General features: G+C 39.9%; 2 protein-coding genes across 4 annotated transcripts; one reads left to right on the top strand and one right to left on the bottom strand.

The window, feature by feature from the left end:
- Positions 1-1,330: 1,330 nt before the first annotated feature.
- Positions 1,331-18,112, top strand: LOC103475863 (zinc finger protein 628). Of its 3 annotated transcripts, none has more exons than XM_017308686.1 (3): positions 1,331-1,549; positions 12,844-13,661; positions 14,928-18,112. In XM_017308686.1, the coding sequence occupies exons 2-3, from the start codon at positions 12,968-12,970 to the stop codon at positions 15,881-15,883; spliced, it is 1,650 nt and encodes a 549-aa protein (XP_017164175.1). In that variant the 5' UTR covers positions 1,331-1,549; positions 12,844-12,967; the 3' UTR covers positions 15,884-18,112. The 3 variants fall into 3 exon arrangements, with proteins under 3 accessions (XP_017164175.1, XP_017164174.1, XP_017164173.1); XM_017308685.1 differs by lacking the exon at positions 1,331-1,549 and adding an exon at positions 12,497-12,648; XM_017308684.1 differs by lacking the exon at positions 1,331-1,549 and adding an exon at positions 12,497-12,648 and having other exon boundaries at positions 12,754-13,661.
- On the bottom strand, positions 2,268-7,067 carry LOC103475824 (leucine-rich repeat neuronal protein 4). The gene is made up of 2 exons (XM_008427728.2): positions 6,937-7,067; positions 2,268-5,113 (listed from the first exon to the last, which is right to left on the bottom strand). The coding sequence occupies exon 2, from the start codon at positions 5,098-5,100 to the stop codon at positions 4,450-4,452; it is 651 nt and encodes a 216-aa protein (XP_008425950.1). The 5' UTR covers positions 5,101-5,113; positions 6,937-7,067; the 3' UTR covers positions 2,268-4,449.
- Positions 18,113-20,299: the final 2,187 nt, after the last annotated feature.

The raw sequence follows: 20,299 nt of genomic DNA, 5'->3' as shown, positions 1-20,299 counted from the left end.
CTGTTACAGAGAATAAACACAATAAGAACATGTTTAGTTTGTGGTAGTGTTCATTAAAATGGCACATTTCTGATGTATTAAAATTAAATACGATCTGCACACTTAATGATATTAGCGATTAGGCAATGCATTCAGCGAGTACTTTTACTTTTAATACTTAAGTATTTTTAAAAGCCAGTACTTTTTTACTTTTACTTAAGTAAAATGTTAATGTGGTACTTTGACTTTTACTTAAGTACATTTTTGACTGTGTATTTGTACTTTTACTTAAGTAAACTTTTTGAGTACTTTCTCCACCACTGTCTATAGGTCAATAAGGGCTTCAAGAGGCCAAAAGAAGAGTAATGTTGATGAACTCATCTCCCCAATAGTTCATAGTCTGTGCCTCCATCAGATCCTCAAAGGACTTCTTTCAGCAGTCGGTAATGTCAGCCAGATGATGTGGTTCTGTTGTTGTCTTCAGTGTGTATTGGGGCGGTGGGCAGCCTCGAGGTGAGTCAGCTCACAGTCTGGGAAATGGTTCTCAACCAACAGGTCAGGAGTCAACACTTGTCTCAGTGGGAGAAGGCAAGTATGTGTAAAGTCTAGGAGCAGTAAACAGACGGGGGCTTCGCCTGGACTAATGTGGGCACTGCTCATCAGTCATAACGAAGAAAGAGCTAAAATGAGAAGTGAAGCTCTAGATTTACCAATCCGTCCATATTCAGACCTTCACTGTGGCCATCCTCCAAAGGATCGATCCTTTTAACTGATCCCTTGGCGTCAGGCGCACAAGATGCCGACCCAACATCTCCATGCTGGAGGGAGAAAAGCTACTCCCTGATGATTGGTTTTAGCTGTCAAGTTGTCAATTATGCAACGAAGGTCAGAAGAAAGTTTTAATGGGAGAGGGAAGTATGTCTGTTATTGAACTTTGACAACCTTAACATGTAGATGTGCTGGAATTGGGTGTGTTTCGGTTCAGTAAAAAAAAAAATAAAAAGGCGACCCACCAACTCTGAGAGATCATAGCAGGTAAGCTAATCAAGCAGCGCTGTGTTAGATTAGCTAATAACAGCGGTAGCTAATCTGCCACAGGATTCACTTATTACATATCAAGTTTAAAAACATAACATAATATTACTATAAACATAATACTGTAGCGGACTGAATGCTCTAGTCTTTGCGTGGGGAGTGTTTTTTGGTGTTGAACCGTCGCGTTGCTGTCAGTTGATATGGCAACGAGTCAGCGTGTGGCGTAGCCGACACACAGAGCAAGAAAAAAGAAGAAATATGAGTTTGAGTTGTTCTTCAACGTATTTTTTGTGTTATTTTTCCCTTTGCTGTGGTGCACTGCACTGAATTAATATTACTTATATCTCCAGGTGTCATTTAACAGAATAACAGTTTTGTTGCCCTCCAGCGTTGTGCGCATGCCGGAAATTTCCTGATGTAAACAATGACAAGCAAGCGCTCTTGATCCATGGACAGCAGGGGATGTGCAGATCTCTCTGGAGGCATGGAAACTGTGATCTCAAGGAAAAACCAATGGATGGATAATTTCCTTGCTGTAAGTTCCAAAATGTACACACATCTTCTCGTTCTTAGCTGAAACTGAAGAACCTAATTTTTGCCTGACAGAGTTACAAACTTCCTTTAGCAGAACAGTCTCTGTAAGGGTCAAGGTTAAGAACACTATTTTAAAAGTGCTTGGTATTGTTTCCATAATCGCAAGAACATTTTAAATGCTCAAGAGCTTTTGTTCTGAACTGTATTCTAGCAGATAACATCAAGTTGAGTTCAATGCATCACATTTTCACACTGCCACTGCAGTGAACAGAAGACTTTGTCTCTAAATTACAGACATCTAACTGACTTCCAGACAGCACTTTAAAAAAAAAAAAAAAAAAAAAGCTGCGAGCTGTGGAAGGACTGCGCTACAGCAGCCAGAGCAAAAAGTGGATTTACACCATGACCTGGAGATATGCAGATGGAAGCTTGAGCATGAGATAAACTGGGAGGATTAAAATACTGGACTTTTCCACCATTTTTTTTTTATTATTATTATTGTGACAGGAAACGCCTGCAGCTTCTCTGCAGCTCAGCAGTGATTGGGAAGCCCCAGTCAATATGAAACAAGTGTTGTAAAAATTAATCTTCACTCACGAGGGAAATCGTATGACAGCTGGAAAAAAAAAAGCAGGAAAGACTGGAGCTGATCCGGTCCAATGATGACGGTACTTGGAAAAAACACACCCATCTTACAGAAAAGAACATGTTCGAAGACATTTAGACAACAAAAAGTTTCACTTTATTTCAGTTTAATGGACAGACCTTTACAGACATACACAGTAACTGGTGAAAGAATCGAATTCTTTATTCTTGCACGATTCAAATCAGGATATAGAATGATATCCACGAGAGAAGAGCAAAGTAAATTTATTCATTCTTTTTTACTAATCCCTAATCCCACTATCTATTCACCTACTTAAAATAAATATATAAAGAGTGCAATAAAACTCTCACAGAGAGGTTCAGAGAAAATGTTTCTTTTATACAGCATCAAAATTTTATATACGTCTGATATGAATTTATTTCAGGCCTCACACATAATTTTAGTGACAAAACTTTTGTCACGTAATTAAGAACGTAAATGGTTGACAGCCTGTTTGAGCATTTTATTCCGTTATAGGTCAAACTATGAGCATTTTCTTCTTTTCTTCAGCTCAATGTAAGTAGCTGAATGCAGGGACATTTACTTCTATGCAGATGATACGATTATTTATTTATGAGACTCAGTCTCAAAAAGAATTGGTAAACTCTCTTTAATATTCATCTAACCTTTTTTAAAGGTTTTTAACAAATTAATCAGGTGATCCTTACAGTTCAAAAGACTAAATATATGTTTTCCACACACTTTCAAAGTGCAAACCCAGTTACTATGTAAGATGTGTCTCACCGGGGGAGGGTTACATTTCCTGGCTTGATAATCCCCTTTAATTCCCATTTATTCCTCACATGTTTTTATGTAAACAAATTTGATTGCAAGAAGAGTCAATAGATGGGATTTTTGTATTTGTATTTTTTTTTAATGAATGATTTTGGTTATTGGAATCATTTTAGAGGTGAATAGATAGACTGGTAGGCTGCAGATACATTCCACATTGGCATTAATAAAGTTGAAAATCCTATAAAAACTAAACCAAAGCTGGATTTTTATTATTTTTATTTTAAAAATCTTATTTTAACCCCCAAAAATGGTTAGTCCAGAGAAAATTATTTTCTTCAGTTGACATCAAAGTTGAAGAAAAATGCTGGATTTTTCTTAAAAATGTTGGATTCTGTATAAAGTACTGTTCTGTATTTCGGTTGCAAAAGCAAGGATTCAGCCAATCAATTCTGTTCAAACTTAATTCCAGTGTAAATAACTACCATTCTTTGAAAATAGTGTTTTTCATTGTTATACTTAACCCAAATTACCTTTCCAGCACAAATTCAACTTAGATTCATCACCCTCACTTAACTTTTTAAACAATAAAAAAAAAACCCCAGCTGGAACAAAACAGTATCACCGTTTTAATTTATCTTTTTAAAATATTTATTCATGTTTATTTCTTTTCAGTGCTTTGTCAGTGCTTTTATTTTCCATTTGTCTGTCAGGAGAGATACTGTATCTCATTGAACAATAAGGCACATTCCTGGTTAAATAAAGTAAAGCAGTGTACACAAACACATCACGTTTGACCTTCTACCTACCAGAGCCTCTTTTCAGCAAAGCTCTGGTTTCAGTTCTGATGCTGAAAACCGAGGAATCAAAACTGCTGTGTTTTTGTTCTTCCTCTCTCATATTTAAAGAATTGGGCTGTAAAAACCCCCATTTTGGGGCTCTAGTGAGAACCAGCTGTTAAATCAGTCGTTCATCTTCGTTGGATGTTGTTTCGGCTCGGTCGCTACCGATAATTATTTCTTCTTGATTGTACCAGAGATTAGTTCTCATTGATATTTTAATTATTTTTAGGTGAAGTGAATTTCCAATCCCRAGGAATAAATAGAAATCTCATGATTTTTACTATTGATATGTAATGGAGCTCGCCGAGTTGAACAAGTATTCATCCTTCAGGCTTGTTTTAACAGATTGCAAGACAATAATACTGCCACTGCAGTAAAACATTTCCTTCCTGATTCTGTTCATAATTGTTATTTTCATGCATCCTTAATTCAGTTGAATAAATCAAGTGTTCCTAAAAAAAAAAAATGCACCACTAATGAGGAGACGAATATAACCGGCTAGATATGATAAGGAGTTGATGAACCCTGTTTCCTGCTTTCTTGAAACAAACACTCCGACGTTCTCACAGTTAATTAACTTCAGCAACAACGGAGCGTTTCATGAGTCTCATCTCTCCGAGTGTGCAGTCTCTCTGTGTTTCTTGTTTTTCTTGTCTGCTTGCTGACTCTCAGCTGAGTTCCTCATACATGCGCGGCCTCTCGTTTCTTTTGCGTCCTGCGCCTACACAGCAGAACAACCAGCAGAATCAGCAGCAGGAGGCCCAGCGCCCCGCCGATGAGGCCTGCTGCCAGGGGCAGGCTGTTGCTAGCCGGGGTGTACTCCTTACAGGACGGGCCGCTTTCCCCCACGTCGTTTACAGCCACCACGCAGACCTCCGCTTTGTGGTCTATCTGCTTCAACGTTGTGATCCTTTGGTCCTTCTTCACTATCTGCTTCTCCCCACCTTTAACCGTCACAACATAAGATGTGATGTAAGAATATGGCGCACACCAGTGAACCACAACTGCCGAGCCGTTCCAGGTCACTGATCTCAGAGAGGGATCGTCTGGTTGAACTGTCGTCAAGGAAAAACCTGGACACGAGCAGCCATGAGAGGCAGCGAGGTCCTCGCAGGGGGTCTGGTTCTCTCTGCAGGAGTGGTAGTCGCACCGTGGGAGGGTTCCAGTACTTGTAGTCATAGTAGGAGTGGATATCTCATCCAATATGTCGTAGTCTTCTGTGGGAATGACGGGATTTCTGGGAGGCTCTCCGGTGCCTGCAGAGGACAGCGGAGAGAAACCCCTGATGGAAAGCAGGCACGCGATCACGAGGGGAAACGGACGTTTCGTCATGGCGGGCGATGAGCTGGAAATAATAAAAAAGCAGAACTCCATGAGCAGAGTAGGCTAGTAATGTGTTATGCGTAGTACTTTGAGGAGTACTGTTACTACACTGTACTTTTTAATTTTACTTAAGAAACTACCCACTGTGAGTCACGTCACTGAATCACTAACAAGCTTGTTTTAACCAAAAATCACCACATAAACACCCACACACACACACACACCTGCAGTTTTTGCTGACGTTTCATCAGCGTCATTTTGAAAGAAATTGATTTGGATAAATGTTCCTCTTGCCTCATTTTGTAATTATGTTACTTGTATGAATTCTTATATTTTTGGTCTTTAAAATACCCAAAATGTCCACATAACTTTATATTTTGGTCCATCTGATGTCATTTTTAAATATTAAATAATTGATCAGTTACTCAGTACTTGAGTAGGCTTTTTACTAAGTATTCTTTTACTCTAGTTCAGTAAAAAACATTTTGCAGATGGCTACTTTTAAATTTTACTTGAGTAAAATATGTTGAATAAGTGTTGCTGTTACTTGAGTACAATTTGGGTATGAGTGGGGCCACATAAGCTGCTTTTTGTATATGAAACCAACTTTATCAGCTACTTTGGGTTTACAGCTATGTATGGAGTGTCGTGTAAACAGACCAGCAGAAACTTCAACATATTACAGACAAGAAGAAACTCTGAAAAGTCCCCTTTTTGCTAACTCTCCTAAATAAAATCACATTTACATTGTGTTGTAATATAGTTAATTAATATCGGAGAAATGGGAAAGTGTATGGCACAACTACAAACCAAGCCATGAATGTCCACCATAACAGGAGAGCATTTATCAGGTTGCCATAGTAACCTCTGAGCTTTACCTATTTTGAACAAAAATAATTGGCACATATCAGTTTCTACATGAGCAAAGGTGGTAGAGACATGCACCAGAATACTTGCAGCTATAACTATGCCACACTTTTCAGACTTTTGTCTCGATAAAAGTTAGCAAAAACGAACTTCTTCAAAATTTCAATTTTGCACTGTTTTATGTTTATCACCTAAAATCATGGATCACAACAACAAAAAAAACTTGTCAGTTGTGGATAACAGTGACACAATGTTATTAAAATCCTGATTAAATACATCGAGGTTTTGTCGTTGAAATGTAGCAGAATGTGAATAAGTGAAACGGGTATCAATGCCGTACTTTCTGTAACTTGGGTTTTGTTTATCTTGAATGAAAGAGCCTGACAGAAAACAAACTGTCCTCTTACCGTTCACCGATTCATCATATTTTCTAAATTATATGACATTCAACTGAACAACTGTAACAAATTAAACTAGTAATTTAACGCAGGCTCATATTATTCAACCAAATCCCAGCTGGGAGCACAAAGCTATTTCACAAAGTAAAACCACACTGCTTTGGCAAAAACACGTAGCAAAATGAAGACATTTAATTAGCAAACTTCGTCACACGTTCCCTTGGTGATTTATAGAGTTGTTTACAGAACGCTTTGGAAAAAAAGTCCTCATTTGTAAAGACTTGGAGGTACTTCAGACTAAATCAGCATTCCAGGCGGCATTGCACAACTGGCCCCAGAAGCCTGCACGCCCAGGCAGAGAGCACAGTCTGGTCAGCTGGATCTGATTACAGGAAAAAGTTTACACAAAGCGCGTACCTAAAATGTGATCTCAGATGGGCTTTAGTGGAGGAATTATGTCCCAGGTTGCTCTGTGCGTCCTCTGGTTTAACTCCTGTGAATACCAGCTCGCTGCCTGTTTTTGTTGCAGATAAAAGCCCATTCGCTCATCCATGCAAACCAGAAGACGACATGAACGTACCTGTTGCTTCAGATTGCAGCGTTGATCAGAATGCGAGTTGAGCTTCTCTGTGTGCTGCGCCTCACTTGCTGCCTCTCCTCCTCTCACTGCCCTCTTTATGTTTCCCTCCTGCCCAACAATCACCTCCTTCTTTCTGCCTGCCTCCCCCCCTTTGCACCCTGTCATTCCCGATCCTGCGACTGCAGCTCCGCCTCCCTCCCTGCCTGCTAAACACATTTGCTTTGTCACTGAGTGACGTGCATGCTTGGTAGTGATTTAACCACAAACTGATGTTAGTCAGATCATCCGCTATTGCAGCCAGGTTAGGTGACCCACAGAAGATCTGCTTGCATTCTTTAACCGTCTGCACATTAATCAGAGCGTGCCTACCTTCTCCTTTTTTGGAGCGGATGATTGAATGGATTCTGAGGAATCCCCACAGCAGGGCCTTGATTCATTGAGGCAAGTAGGGCAGAGGTTTTCCACCTGACTKGGCCTAAATGAAAAGAATGACCTGCAAAGTTGAATAAAAGATCAATGTAACAGTATTTTATTAAATCAGCCTTTATAAAAGACGCATAATTCATKTATTAAAAGAAGTCTTTTGCTACAGGTGGATAATCTGTGACCTTCTTATAGTGTTCGGGTAAATAAGGGGTGTCAAACTCATTTTCATTTTGGGCCACATCCAGATCATGAATGCTCTTAAAGGGCCGGTTGTGCCAGGATGTATTTAATAAAACCTGTTCACAAACTGTTAAAATATCACTGAATCCTTAAGATTAAATAATATTATTGAASATCTTTCATATTTAGAAAATATGATGAATCAGTGAACGGTAAGAGAACAGTTTGCTCTCTGTCAGGCTCTTTCATTCAAGATAAACGAAACCTAAGGTTACAGAAAGCGCAGCGTTGATCCCTCCAGGATTTCCTGATTCTTTTTGCAATTTTTTTCAATAAAAATCAAAGTGTTTGTGGTACTGATTTGGAAATATTTGCGGTACTTGAGCTTATTTATGACGGTGAATGCGAGTTTTATTACTCGCTGTATAGATAGTGGACTGTAATCTGACATCAATTAAAGCTGAGGCAGCTGTTAATTACAAGCACAAAAGTTTTTTGACAGTTTTTGAGAACAAATCCGCAATAAACTCCCAACAAAAAAGTGCGAAGATTTGTTGATTTTGCGTGAATTTCCACGATAGTTCTCATGAAACTGGAGGGACTGATTGATATAATTCGGCAGTGAACAGATAAAAAAGTATTTGATTGATAACATCATATTTAAACACACATAGTGTTTAGCCTAGAATCTAGAGGGCCACATTAAAAGCTGTGGCGGGCCGGATTTGGCCCTCGGGCCTCGAGTTTGACAACAGCTCAACCAGACGGTTCTTGGAAAGCCTCCTTTATCCCCATTTCAGCTGTTTCTTTGTTCTGACTCATTATGAGCAGCATAAATCTGATTTACATGAATGGCTTCTTCTGTTGTCTTTCCTATTTTGTAACCCAGAGATGCAATCTGTGCCACATCATAGTTATTTCACAAGCAAACAGGAAGTCATAGATAGATAAATTCAATTTCCTTAACACTCAAGAATCAACATGAAAAAGTAAAAAGTGCTTTAAAAAGCTGTTAGTTCCTGTTAAATTTCATGTTACAACCACAAACCTGGGTGTTTTTGGGATTTATACCAGCATGGTGATCAGTAGCTTAATTTTGTTTTAGCTCCTGTTAATCTCATATTTACCAACTCTGGTCTGCTTGTGTCCCTGTACACAGAAAGCAGTCACACTCCATGATACCGCCACCACCGTGCTCCGTCACTGTGACGACGTACTCAGACTCAGTTTTGCATCCAACCAAGGTTTGTTTCCTACATGACTGTGGGAAACTACAAATAAAATCTCTTGTGGATTTATTTTATGAAGGCCAGAAAAGTGTCTAATGTCTAATAGTTGTTCTGGTGACAGATTCTCCCACCCGAGTTGCCAGGTCCTTTGAACTGCTTCTCTTATAAAAGCTGTTCAGACTCTTCTTTATCTCCGGTCTGATTTCCACTGATAAAACCTCAGAGGTCTTCGCAGCTATTGTTACACTTAGACTAAATTACAAACAAATGGAGTTTTTCTACAAATTAGACACAAAATACTGAGTTTTGTTATTGACCAAATACTTACTTTCCACCTTAATTTACAAATAAATTCTCTAAGAATCCTACGTGAGTCCCTGTATTTTTTTTTCTTCTCATTTTTCTTGTTTTTTAGAACCTGTTTGAAATAAAAGTAATACTGTCTCTTACAGCTAAAGTGTACCATAAAAATGACGTACCCCTCTCATCTGTCTACGTAGGAGAACTTGCACAATCAGTGTCTTGACTAAATACATTGTTTTGCCCCGTTGTATTATTTTAAAAAAATCTAAACTTTATTTTATTTCTACTTCACAATTATGCACCTGTTTCTGTTTGGTGCAATACGCAACATTCCGGACAAATTATTTTGCGGTTTGTGGTTGTAAAATGACAAAACGGCAAGAAGTTTGAGGACTGTGCATAATTTCGCAAGACAATTGAATATTCCAGGAAGCCAGGAAGTCATAGATTACAAATTAAAATGTTTAGACACTCTGATCAGCTTAAGATGAAAGAATGCTCCAGGGTTGTTGTAAATAACCTGAACCATGCATTCAGACACTTAATCCCACCAGGCGAACTGAAGCACAATTCCTAGGAGAGTAATCACGGATATATTTAACTTTTCCTGAGAAGACGAAGCGGAACAAGATGTGCTCCTGATATAGAGTAAAGGTTAATCTATATCGGAAAGAAATGGCTATGGGATGTTTATTATTGTTATTATTATTATTTGAAAGATGAATGTATGAATCGACTTAAAGTGTCACTTTTTTTCTTTTCACTCTTCAAAAACCAACTTACTTGAATATGTTTTCCCTTATTTACATTGTGGCCATGTTTATTAGCTTTTCCTCCATCAGTTCCTTGAACAGGAACTCATGGTCCTGTTCAAGGTGAGCAGAAAGAGAGAGGAGAGTGTGGGTGTGTAAGTGCGGACAGGAAGGATGCGTTTACATCCAGGACATGTGTGGGTATGTGTTTGTTGTGCAATATGGATTGTGTTTACCCAGTGATTGTACCTGAGTTTAATACGTTGGCTGCATATGCGGTCCTTAAATCACTCAGCTTATGCTCGCAGCAGCTTTTAATGGAGTGAGTCAGATGTGGGTTTGTGAAAACCATTCCTTCGAAGATACGTCTATAAAATCCACCCGGAACAAATGTTTATAACCTTGAGGAAAACAATATAGCGCAAATGGGAGTGCTGGCAATTTAAAGAAAGTGGAAATAGGATCAGAGTTGTGGAGGGTATTTCTTTGGAAGTGACACAAATTACTGTATATTTGAGGGACGTGTTGTTGCGCAACGTGTTGCTTCTGTTCACCGCAAACCAGCTACATCAGTTTTTCCCCGCTGAACATCTGGCCGTCTGGGATCGGGAGGCTGCTTATTCCATCAGGAATGACTCCATCAGGAATACTTTATTTTAAGTTCTGAAATGGATGCAGTCCAAAATAGGAACTATGAGGCCCAATCATGGAAAAAGTCAGGAGAAATTATGCGTTTGACGTTAACCCTGCCAAGTTATGCCTTTAAATCTGTGATCAGCGTTTGCCTCACATGGTCTAATAAAATCCTTTTGGTGCTTTTATTTATTGGCCAAATGGGAAAAGGCGATTGTTATGAATCGCCCCCCTCGGCAAAAGCTACAAATAAGTAATGTTTTTATGAGATGCAGCCTTCTTCCAGCTAAATACAAAGAATCAAGGCCCTGATTCTTGATAATGATGTAATAAGCTCACTAATGCCCACCACTTAATGGACATTATGTTCTACTGCTTTGCTTCATAACAAGACATTGTTTGAAATAAAGCAATGACCGAAGGCATGAAATTAAAATACAAGAGAAGATCAGTGCTTCTCGCTTCCACAGAGCCAATAGTAATGTGAAATATGACAACAACAGCAAGATTTCCTAACACTGATTATGAAACGCTCAAAAGAACCTCAACAAAAAGCTTTGCAAAAACGTTGCATCATCTCTAAATATACAACAGTGCCATGGAAAAGTATTTTGTGAAGTGCCTGATTTTGCCTTCTGAACTGCTGCAACCTGTCATTGCAAAGACACGACAGCATGTTGAAAACGAGTCTAGTGCCCTGCTGTCATTGCAGATTAATTGGCCGTAAATCCATGATGCATATCTCCGATTTTACCACATGCCAAAGATGTTCTGCTGGATTGACATCTGGCAGCTGTGGAGGCCATTGAAGTGCAGTGAACTCATGGTCCTGTTCAAGAAACCAGCTTGAGCTTGTATTATTCTTCTGAAAGGAATGGACAGGGTCAGCAGAAATCTTGAGGCAGGCGGCAGAGTTTCATGCTCAGTTGGTCACCCACACCATTACGCCACCATTGATTCAAGCAGGATGAATCCAACCATTCCTGTTTTTATGCCAAATTCAGATTCTACCAGCTGAAACTGACACATCAGACCAGGTGATGTTTCCCAGTTCTGTGCGACTTACAGCCTCGGTTTCCTGTTGTCAGCTGACAGGAGTGACGCTTCCGCTGTCCGTTTTGTTCCCTGAGATGGTAGTCTGCATACCTTTTATTACAAGTCACCATTTGAGCTGAGTTGCCATCGTCTATCTGTTCTCCTTTTACGTCTGAAAGATATTTTGTTCACACAGCTGCTGCGCTCTGGTTTGTTTTCTCTTCTTTTGGAACATTTTCTCTAATATGGCTGAACGTCTCTACAGTTTCTGGAATACTGAAAGCAGCCCATGCAGCATCAGTAACCGTGCATTCAGACACTTAATCCCATATAGAGAATTAGTGAAGACATGTAGCTACAAAAAATGAAAAAACAACAAAAATCATTTTTGAGAACGCAATTTCTTTAAATAAATCAATAGATAGATTAAAAAATAAATAAACGAAGATTTCACGTTGTGTTGCACCAAGATTTTTATTGGGCTTTCCATATTTATTCTGGGTTAAAATGATAAAAACACATCAGAGTTTTTAATGTTTTTATGTTGTCTTGTCATTTATGTAAGAAACTTTATGGTTGGGGGTAAAAAAAAACATTCGTAATGTAGTTTTTTAGATGAAACAAGGGCATTGCTGTGAGTTTAATTGCAGCGGAGGCTTTTATTATAAAGACTGTATTTGAGTGGAGGTCTAGGACGCCACCTACAGGACAGTGTAGACATAACAACTCATTTTGACTTCGCTTTTTCATTGTTGTACTATATATGTCCTATAGTGCGCAGAGCCCTGTAGGAAAATATTGCTGTACACCATATATTTATAAGCTAAAAGTACTGCTACGCACATATGAAGAGAGCATTTTTTTAGTTACTAATGTTTCATATAATTAATTAAAAGGTTATTTTGGCTGAAAAGCTATTTAGGAAGTTTATTCCTAAATTAGGGAGTTATTCCTATACAGGTGAGTGTTTGTGTGTGGGTAAAAAGAGGAGTTCGCCCATCGTACCATTTATGTAAAGTCACCACTAATGTTTTCTCCTGACCTCAAGCGGTAGCTGCGCCTTTAAGTCTTCACTCAGGGAAGCAAAAACACAAGCTCAACCTTTTGTTTCGTCATAAAGACGCGACAGGCCTCTGAGTGCAAATCTGAAATGGGTGAGTCGTCGTGGAGGGCCGCAGTATTTAAAGTATCCGAAGAATAAAATATGGGTATTATTGCCGCCTGAAGGGTCTGATTGCCGGGTTTCTGTCGCCTCGCAGCTCCCACCGCCTCCCCGCGTCGTTGTTTGTCTGCAGGCGGATGTTGAGGAGCGGAGTGTCGCATCTTCTGTTTTTTTTTTCTCTCTGCAGCGTCTGGCTCACAGCTCGGTAAACAGATGTAACCGGATCAATTCATGCTCTCACACATTTCAGCTACAGGGACCTGCGCAGTTTAAAGCCTTCAAACATCAGAACAGCGGATAAATCGCAGCCAATGACATCCAGGAGGACAGGGTACGCAGCTAGCATGGACACCTCTGCAGCTAGCGCGGGGAGCCGCAAGCAGAGCATCATCAACATCCCCGACAGGATGGAGCCCTGCTACGACCGCAAAGCGGACACCAAGGGCGGGTACGGAGCCTCTCAGGGCGGCGGCGGCGTGACGGTAACTTCGCTGAAATCCCGCCTGGCCCCGACGATCCAGACCGCCATGTCCGCCGCCGTGGACACGCTGCTGGGAGAGGTGGTGGTCGTGCTGAACGAGACCCAGCAGGAGCTGCTGCACAAGGAGCAGGAGAACCAGAGGCTCAAGGTGCGGCTGGAGGTCTCTGAGAGGGAGCTGAAGACCCTGCAGGAGTGTCTGTGCAGCGCCCAGAAGCTCATAGACCAGCTGCAGGTCTCCTACACGGGCCCCCAGCAGATCGGCCAGTCGGTGTTTGGCCCCTCACTCTCTTCCATGGCTTCTCTGACCCCAGGCTTGGACCGAGACCACCAGAACCCCAGGAACGTGAACGGAGCAGGCGTGGATCTGGGCGGCTCCGTGGATGAATCTCTTCATGGCTTCGAGCCGAGAGATGAATACAAAATGTGCCAGCTTTCGATCCAGCCAGACGGCTCCGTGACGAACCACACTCTGGACTCGTTTTCCTCCAGCTCCTCACACATGTGCTCAGACACCAGAGGAGCGGGTAAGTCCACAATCTGTGCCGCATCCATTCATGTTTCATGCTTAAAAAAACAAAACAAATATGGAGGGGAGGGAAGTGCATCATCTAAAATATTAAGTTTGCAGGGCCTGTCACGATAACTCATTTTGCTAAACGATAAATCGTCCCAGAAGTTGAGATAAACGATGATATTGTTGTTTTGAGACCATTTTCAAGCAATATAATGGTAATGACATAATAATAATAATAATAATAATGCGAGAACACATTCTCAAAGCTCAATAAACTTTAATGTTCTGATGAACATTAACACTGGAACTGGAAGACATTTTAAATATCCAAAATAAACAAATAAAACAGCAGAAACAACAAACGCAGTCTTTTTAAACAAAAGTGTCCTTCAAAATAAAGGGCTAGTTGGGACCAAAGCACCAAACTGAAGACTTTTATCATCCAGTTTTTGGTAGAAAGAGAGAAAAGAGAAAAACAAAAAATTATACAGATGGAACTTTTTACGTTTGTTTTAATTTATCACTCAATTAATTGATTAATTGCTCATTGTGACAGGTCTGATAGGGAATGAGAGAAACAATTTTAAGATTATTTATTAGGAACAAATAATCTGTTTGTTTTTTTTCAATGTCATGTCAAATTATTTATATTTTTACGCATTTCAATAGAAAACTCTTTAGTATTAGAGCAGTTAAACCCTTATGTTACAGCCAGCTTTTTGTTTTCACTGTTTTTACTTTATTTTTGATTATAAGAACCAAGTATTTGAGGTTGGAGGGCCTCTGTGTCATTTCCCTAATCATTAGTTCCCTCCACAGATTATCTCTGATTTAAATCTGGACTCTGGTTTGATCACCTAAAGCAGTGGTATTAATTTCAGTCAGAAGAAACATGAGGGTTAAATTTGGAGATTACTTTAAACCTACATTTCCCAAGGGTATGAATAATTTGGATTTAACTATAATATCTGGACATAATGTGGAAGTAGGTATTATGAAAAATAAAATCTCAGTTTTAAGAAGAGGAAGTGAGAAAAACATCATAATCTCATTATTTAAAGAAAATTACAGATTTAAACTGTTATAGCAACACAACAAGCTTGAGTTTTTATATGCAAGCTGCCTTTAAAGCAAAACAGGTTTAAGTTATTTCAGTGTATTTACACAATTAAGCTGTGATATTCAGACAAATTCTGGTTCTTGTCAGATTAGATTAGATGTGAGGATTTATTACAAAGCCTCTGTTCATACCTTTTCTTTCTTCTTTGACCTGAAGATGACCGGCAGCCTCAGGGTCCCAGTGGAGGACCCAGATTTGAGATCAAAGAGGAGCAGGGGCCACCGTCAGGTTCTGGTCAGCCCAACAGGAAGGACAGCCAGGTTGGGGACGGAGACGGCTCGTCCCTGAATGTGGSGGACATTGCTTACGGTCAGGTTGGAGGTGAAGGAGGAACTCCGCGTTCTTTCTCCAACCCGCTACGTCACCAAAGACTCATGCGTGAGTGTGGCGGTGCCTTGCAGCAGCAGGGAAGTCTTGATGGACAGAAACCTTTGTCAAGGACTTTTGGAGCAAGCAGAGGTGACACCGTCTCACCGGGCCGAGCCGAGGAGCCCGCGGGGCCGTCGGCCCCCGACACCTCCGGGGAGCCCTCGGCGGACCGGCCTCACCACTGCTTGGAGTGCGGCAAGACCTTCCGTCTGATCTCCAGCCTGAAGAAGCACATCCGCATCCACACGGGCGAGAAGCCGTACCCGTGCGCGGTGTGCGGCCGCCGCTTCCGTGAGTCCGGGGCGCTCAAAACGCACCTGCGCATTCACACCGGCGAGAAGCCCTACTCGTGCTCCGAATGCGGCAACTGCTTCCGCCACCTGGACGGTCTGCGCAAGCACCGGCGCACGCACACGGGCGAGAAGCCCTACGTGTGCGCCATCTGCGGGAAGCGCCTGAGTCGCCTGCAGCACCTCAAACACCACCAGCTCATCCACACCGGGGAGAGGCCCTGCTGCTGCCCCTTCTGCAACCGCACCTTCAAGGAGCCCGCGGCGCTGCGCAAGCACGTSCGGACGCACCGCGACGAGGGCGGCCACATGGGCATCGGCCCCAGCGAGGAGACGGACCCGGACGCCATGGACGACATCAACAACCTCCATCCCGCAGCTCCCTCTCCTCAGATGCGGTTCGGGGAGTGGGGGRCGGAGGAGGAGGACGGCTCGGTGGCAGACTGTGTTTAGGGAAGAGCGGRGAAGTGGTGACTTTAGAAATACAAATGAAGCACGGCAGACAACACCAACGCATTTCTGTTCCAGACTACCACTTTAACAAACTAAAATKTCATTTTTATGTATTTTATTTTAAAAKGTCAACTTTTCCAAAGCCTTCKGTTTGAGTAGTTGAAGCAAAGTTGTTGTTTCTACACACAAATACTCTAAAAATGTTCCTGTTAGCAGAAATGGAACCACCAGATGGGTTCACGGAGGAGACRAAACACCATTAATCAACTTTAGATGTCACCTTTAAAAGTAATCAGCTTTTACAAAACTGCATGTCTTCAACAAAATCAAATTTAGAAATGTTGGAACTGACGTGAATTAACTTCGAGATTCACTTGAAGGTCAAAAGAGAACTAGAGGTCGACTGTGTCATATTTYACCCACATATTTATATTGGTTTTAAGGAAATGATGGAGTTTCAAATATGCTTATAGGTCAAATGTTTGCTTACTCTTAWCATGGGCATGACATTAATTATTATTTTTTTGCCTCTTTATCTATTCTCAAAATATTAAAAGGAATCTTTTTCCCACTGAAACATCCCACCATTTATTGATTTAATTATAATCAGGAGGTAGAACTCATTATTAGTACTGGATAATAAATCAATAACAATATATGTTACAATAGGCATGTGATCAAAATCAATAGATAAGTCTGCCAGATGTTAAATAATTTCACTGCACTGCATTCTGGGGGATGTAGGCAGAGGAAAGGCTTTAACTTCTCCACCTCTCATGGATATTTGTGGGATCAACAACTCACTCGCTCACTCTTTGGTTACCTAGCAACTCACTCATTCTTTGGTTGCCAAGCAACGGACAGCAGCAGTTTCAAGTTTTGTGCCTCAGAACTGCTTAAAAATACCCCAAAAAAACAACAACGAAAAAAACCAGAGTGATGGGAGAACATGAGTACAACAGCTTGAGTGGAAATTATGGATAAAACAGGAAAGGATTTATCACTAGCTTCACTTTTTCAGTGCTGACAGAAAAACTGCTGCTCATCATGATGCAGTCGTTTGTTCTGGTGTTTTAATGTCTGAAACAATCTCATCCTTGACTCCTCCACACATTTGTGTAACGGTGTACAGATATTTGTCTCATTTTACCATTAAAACTGTTTCTCCAGGAACTGTTCCAGCAGTTTCCAGGTCATGGCAGCGTGGTGCTTCTGGAACATCCCATTCAATCGGCGATGGTTAAAACTCGGACATAATTTGGCGTTTCAGCAGGTCGAGGACTCTAAACGCATCCAGTCTGGGTTTAGATTGTGTGTGTATGTGTGTGTGTGTGTGTGTGTGTGTGTGTCTCTGTGAAACATATCTTTCTCCAGTCTGTAGCCATCCACCTGAGAGATTTCTCCACTTTTTGCTTTTGAATCACCGTTTGGGGTTATTGAACATATCTTAGTATTTAAGGAATATAAACTGAGACAATATGAAAAGGTAAGGATTTACAATCCATATCCATGTTACAGATGAGCCTGAAACTCATCTGTAACATGGATTTTTAACAACTAATGAATCGAAACAATAGAGAAGAACAGACACCAGCACACGCCCATAACCAGTTTGAACCCATTGTTTTAACCGTCTTTATAGAACCGGCTTTCTGTTCTAGGATTCGTTTCAGTCMTCAGCTGGTTCCTCACCACCTCACACCTGTTCTAARTGTTTCTGTATATAGATAAAGTGAGCTTCGTTTGGTTTTAACTGGGTCTCTTTTTGTAGATAAACGTTCTCGTGCAACAATGATGTAAAACTGTAACGTGATTTATGATTTTAGGACGTCGACATRCGATGTAAATACTTGACCTCTGAGCGTTTTCATAAAGGCTGTTGGGGCWCTGAGTTTTGAGCTACACGTTGGTGTTATTTGACATATATACCAATATAATCTCCAACTATATATAACRGTATGGTTACTCTCAAAGTCAGTAAAACATATTAGATGATGTGTATCCAAGACTTCACAGGCTAAAGTTGTCTTTGCCCCAGATAATCAATTTTATTTGACCCTCCAGAATGACCTTTGCATGTAGGTTWAAGAATGACATTGCTCTTAAAACGTCAGTGCTACATATGAAATGAGTGAAGTTTTATATGCTTTTGTGAACAACAATAAATAAAATCACTTTCAGCCTTTTTAGGTTCTGTAAATATGATTATATTAAAGGACTGTGTTTCTACTTATTGTCCTACTGTGCTCTTTTGTTTGTTTCTCAAAATGTTTAAGTATCGATCAGTTTAGACAAAAAGAGTGTATCCAAACCTGGAGGCCTAATAATGTGTCTCTTTTCTCAATAAGATGCCTACATTTTATTTTCCCCCATGTCTTCATCTTTCCAAAGGACAAAAATCGAACAGTAATCATTAAATCATATATTTTTTTTCTCTAATCTCACCATAAGTCTTCTCTTCRAAAGTTTACAAATGTATCTTTTTCTCTTTTAAATTCACCACTGCGAACTGCRACTCTGGTGTTTCAGTTTGCTCTAGATGGTTCCTGGGTTTTTTCTTGATCATCCTAACCAGTTTCCTTTCTTAGAAAACTTGAATCAGAAGGTTGGAAGTTGGAACCAACTGGATATTCTTTCAAGAATGTGATCCTGAGTGTCAYGGCCAACTTCAGGCATTTAACAACAAAAAAAAACTACATGAGTATGATTGTGCTTTTAAAATGACTTGTTTTAGATTGTGCAATCATTCTAACTTGCGTTTATTAGCCTCTAACCAGTAGGAGTGTAAGTAAGTGAATCTGATTCAATTCATGGCCTGTTAAATTGAAGTTGGTGTTTTTCTTGAAGGAACAAGTTTCTCCTTGTGGTGGAGCCAAATGACCATTAGATTCCTGCAAGTTTACGATTTAGAAGACGGTGAACTCTCAACATTAGAAAYTAGAATGCAGGCTAATGTCTGTCACAAAGACAAACTGAKAGGCCACTAAGTACAAGAAAATAACATTAGATTTAAGTATAGARTATTCTTTATTAATTGTCTGTCTTAATAGTACASATTTTATACACAGTAAATTARCATTTGAACAATTGCCATTGTCATTAATCACAACAATGAAACAAAAAAATTTATTGTAAATGCAGTTATTTAAAAGTGCAAGAAATAAATAATCTTTATTACAAAAATTAGGACCAGTCCATAAAATGCATTTTAAAACTATGTATTTTCCAGACACACGGTGCCATTTTATAATGCAATCAATTAACTGTGTTACCTTCAGTTGTTATAAAAATGCTACATATGTCAAGCATAACATGAACCAAATTTGACTTTGATGCCTTRAAATTGGGCGTCTGTCTCTTTAAGAAGCTCTTATTCCTGATATTAGAACAAACTTAGAATTCAKASWCTYTWTWTWYACMMMWATWMTRYWMTWTWKASWWTWCTMKAKWWTWWKWRWWWTTWKARAWWKTGKRGWRYWCWCWMTWTKKRSMMMWATWWTATWTTTWWWWAAWWAWWWWWYYTYYTTTKSYYYTTYCYTTKGKTTWWTTTTGCTTGTCTCCTTTTAATTCATGTAAAGCACTTTGTATTGCCTTGCTGCTGAACATGAGCAACATAAATAAAATTACCCACATTTTGCTTTCAGCTCATCATTACAATAATGCTTCTAGTTATGCTGCGAACTACAGTTATTAGTAGCGTTTGATTGAGAAGTACTTTGTATAATGAGCTCAGCAGATACACAGTCCCCCCCGCTCCCTCATGTGTTTGCTAATTGCTGCTGCTGTTGCTGCTGCTAGTCTGAAGGAGCCACAGAGGAGGAGTGATCTGATTCAAGGATTCCTCAAACGTGCATCAAAAAGCAAAAGCAACACTTTGGTTAGGTTTATAATAGATATTAACACTAAAACACAAAATAAAGCTCAAAAAAGTAAATTTTATATAATACTTCCACCTCCTTTTGAATTTAAAATATGAGCCAYCCTATTAATTCGCCCTTTCCTTCTAGGAAGTTATCTGTTAAATCTCAGAGGATGTTGAAAAAAATCTTGTTTTTTCACTTAAACTAGACATTGACCTTGACAAGTTCGCTACTTTTTTTTTTATTTCAATGCATAAATGCAATACTTTTAGCAACAGGACACGTGTTTGCACATATTCTGTGTTTCAGGTTGCCATGTAAAACCTTCAATACGTCCAAAAGGTTCAGCTGGTGCTTCATCTTCAGTTACCTCAAGCTGCAATACCATCTGGTTTTGCAGAACGACTGTTTGGCTTTTCTGTTTCTCTCATTATCTTGTGGTGCATTTAGTACCCTTTAAGTCTTTGTTTGCAGGGATGGAAATCATTAAATTGTACCAACAAATATTCAGGGATTGGCTCCTGACTGACCCACAATGTGTTTACACTCTGCGTGT

Source organism: Poecilia reticulata, linkage group LG14 (assembly GCF_000633615.1).
Source record: "Poecilia reticulata strain Guanapo linkage group LG14, Guppy_female_1.0+MT, whole genome shotgun sequence".
Taxonomy (NCBI): Eukaryota; Metazoa; Chordata; class Actinopteri; order Cyprinodontiformes; family Poeciliidae; genus Poecilia; species Poecilia reticulata.
This window is presented reverse-complemented; position numbering and strand designations above follow the sequence as displayed.

Bases quoted from the DNA above. Each gene is read 5' to 3' on its own strand.
- LOC103475824 (XM_008427728.2), bottom strand. From the start codon at position 5,100: ATGACGAAACGTCCGTTTCCCCTCGTGATCGCGTGCCTGCTTTCCATC.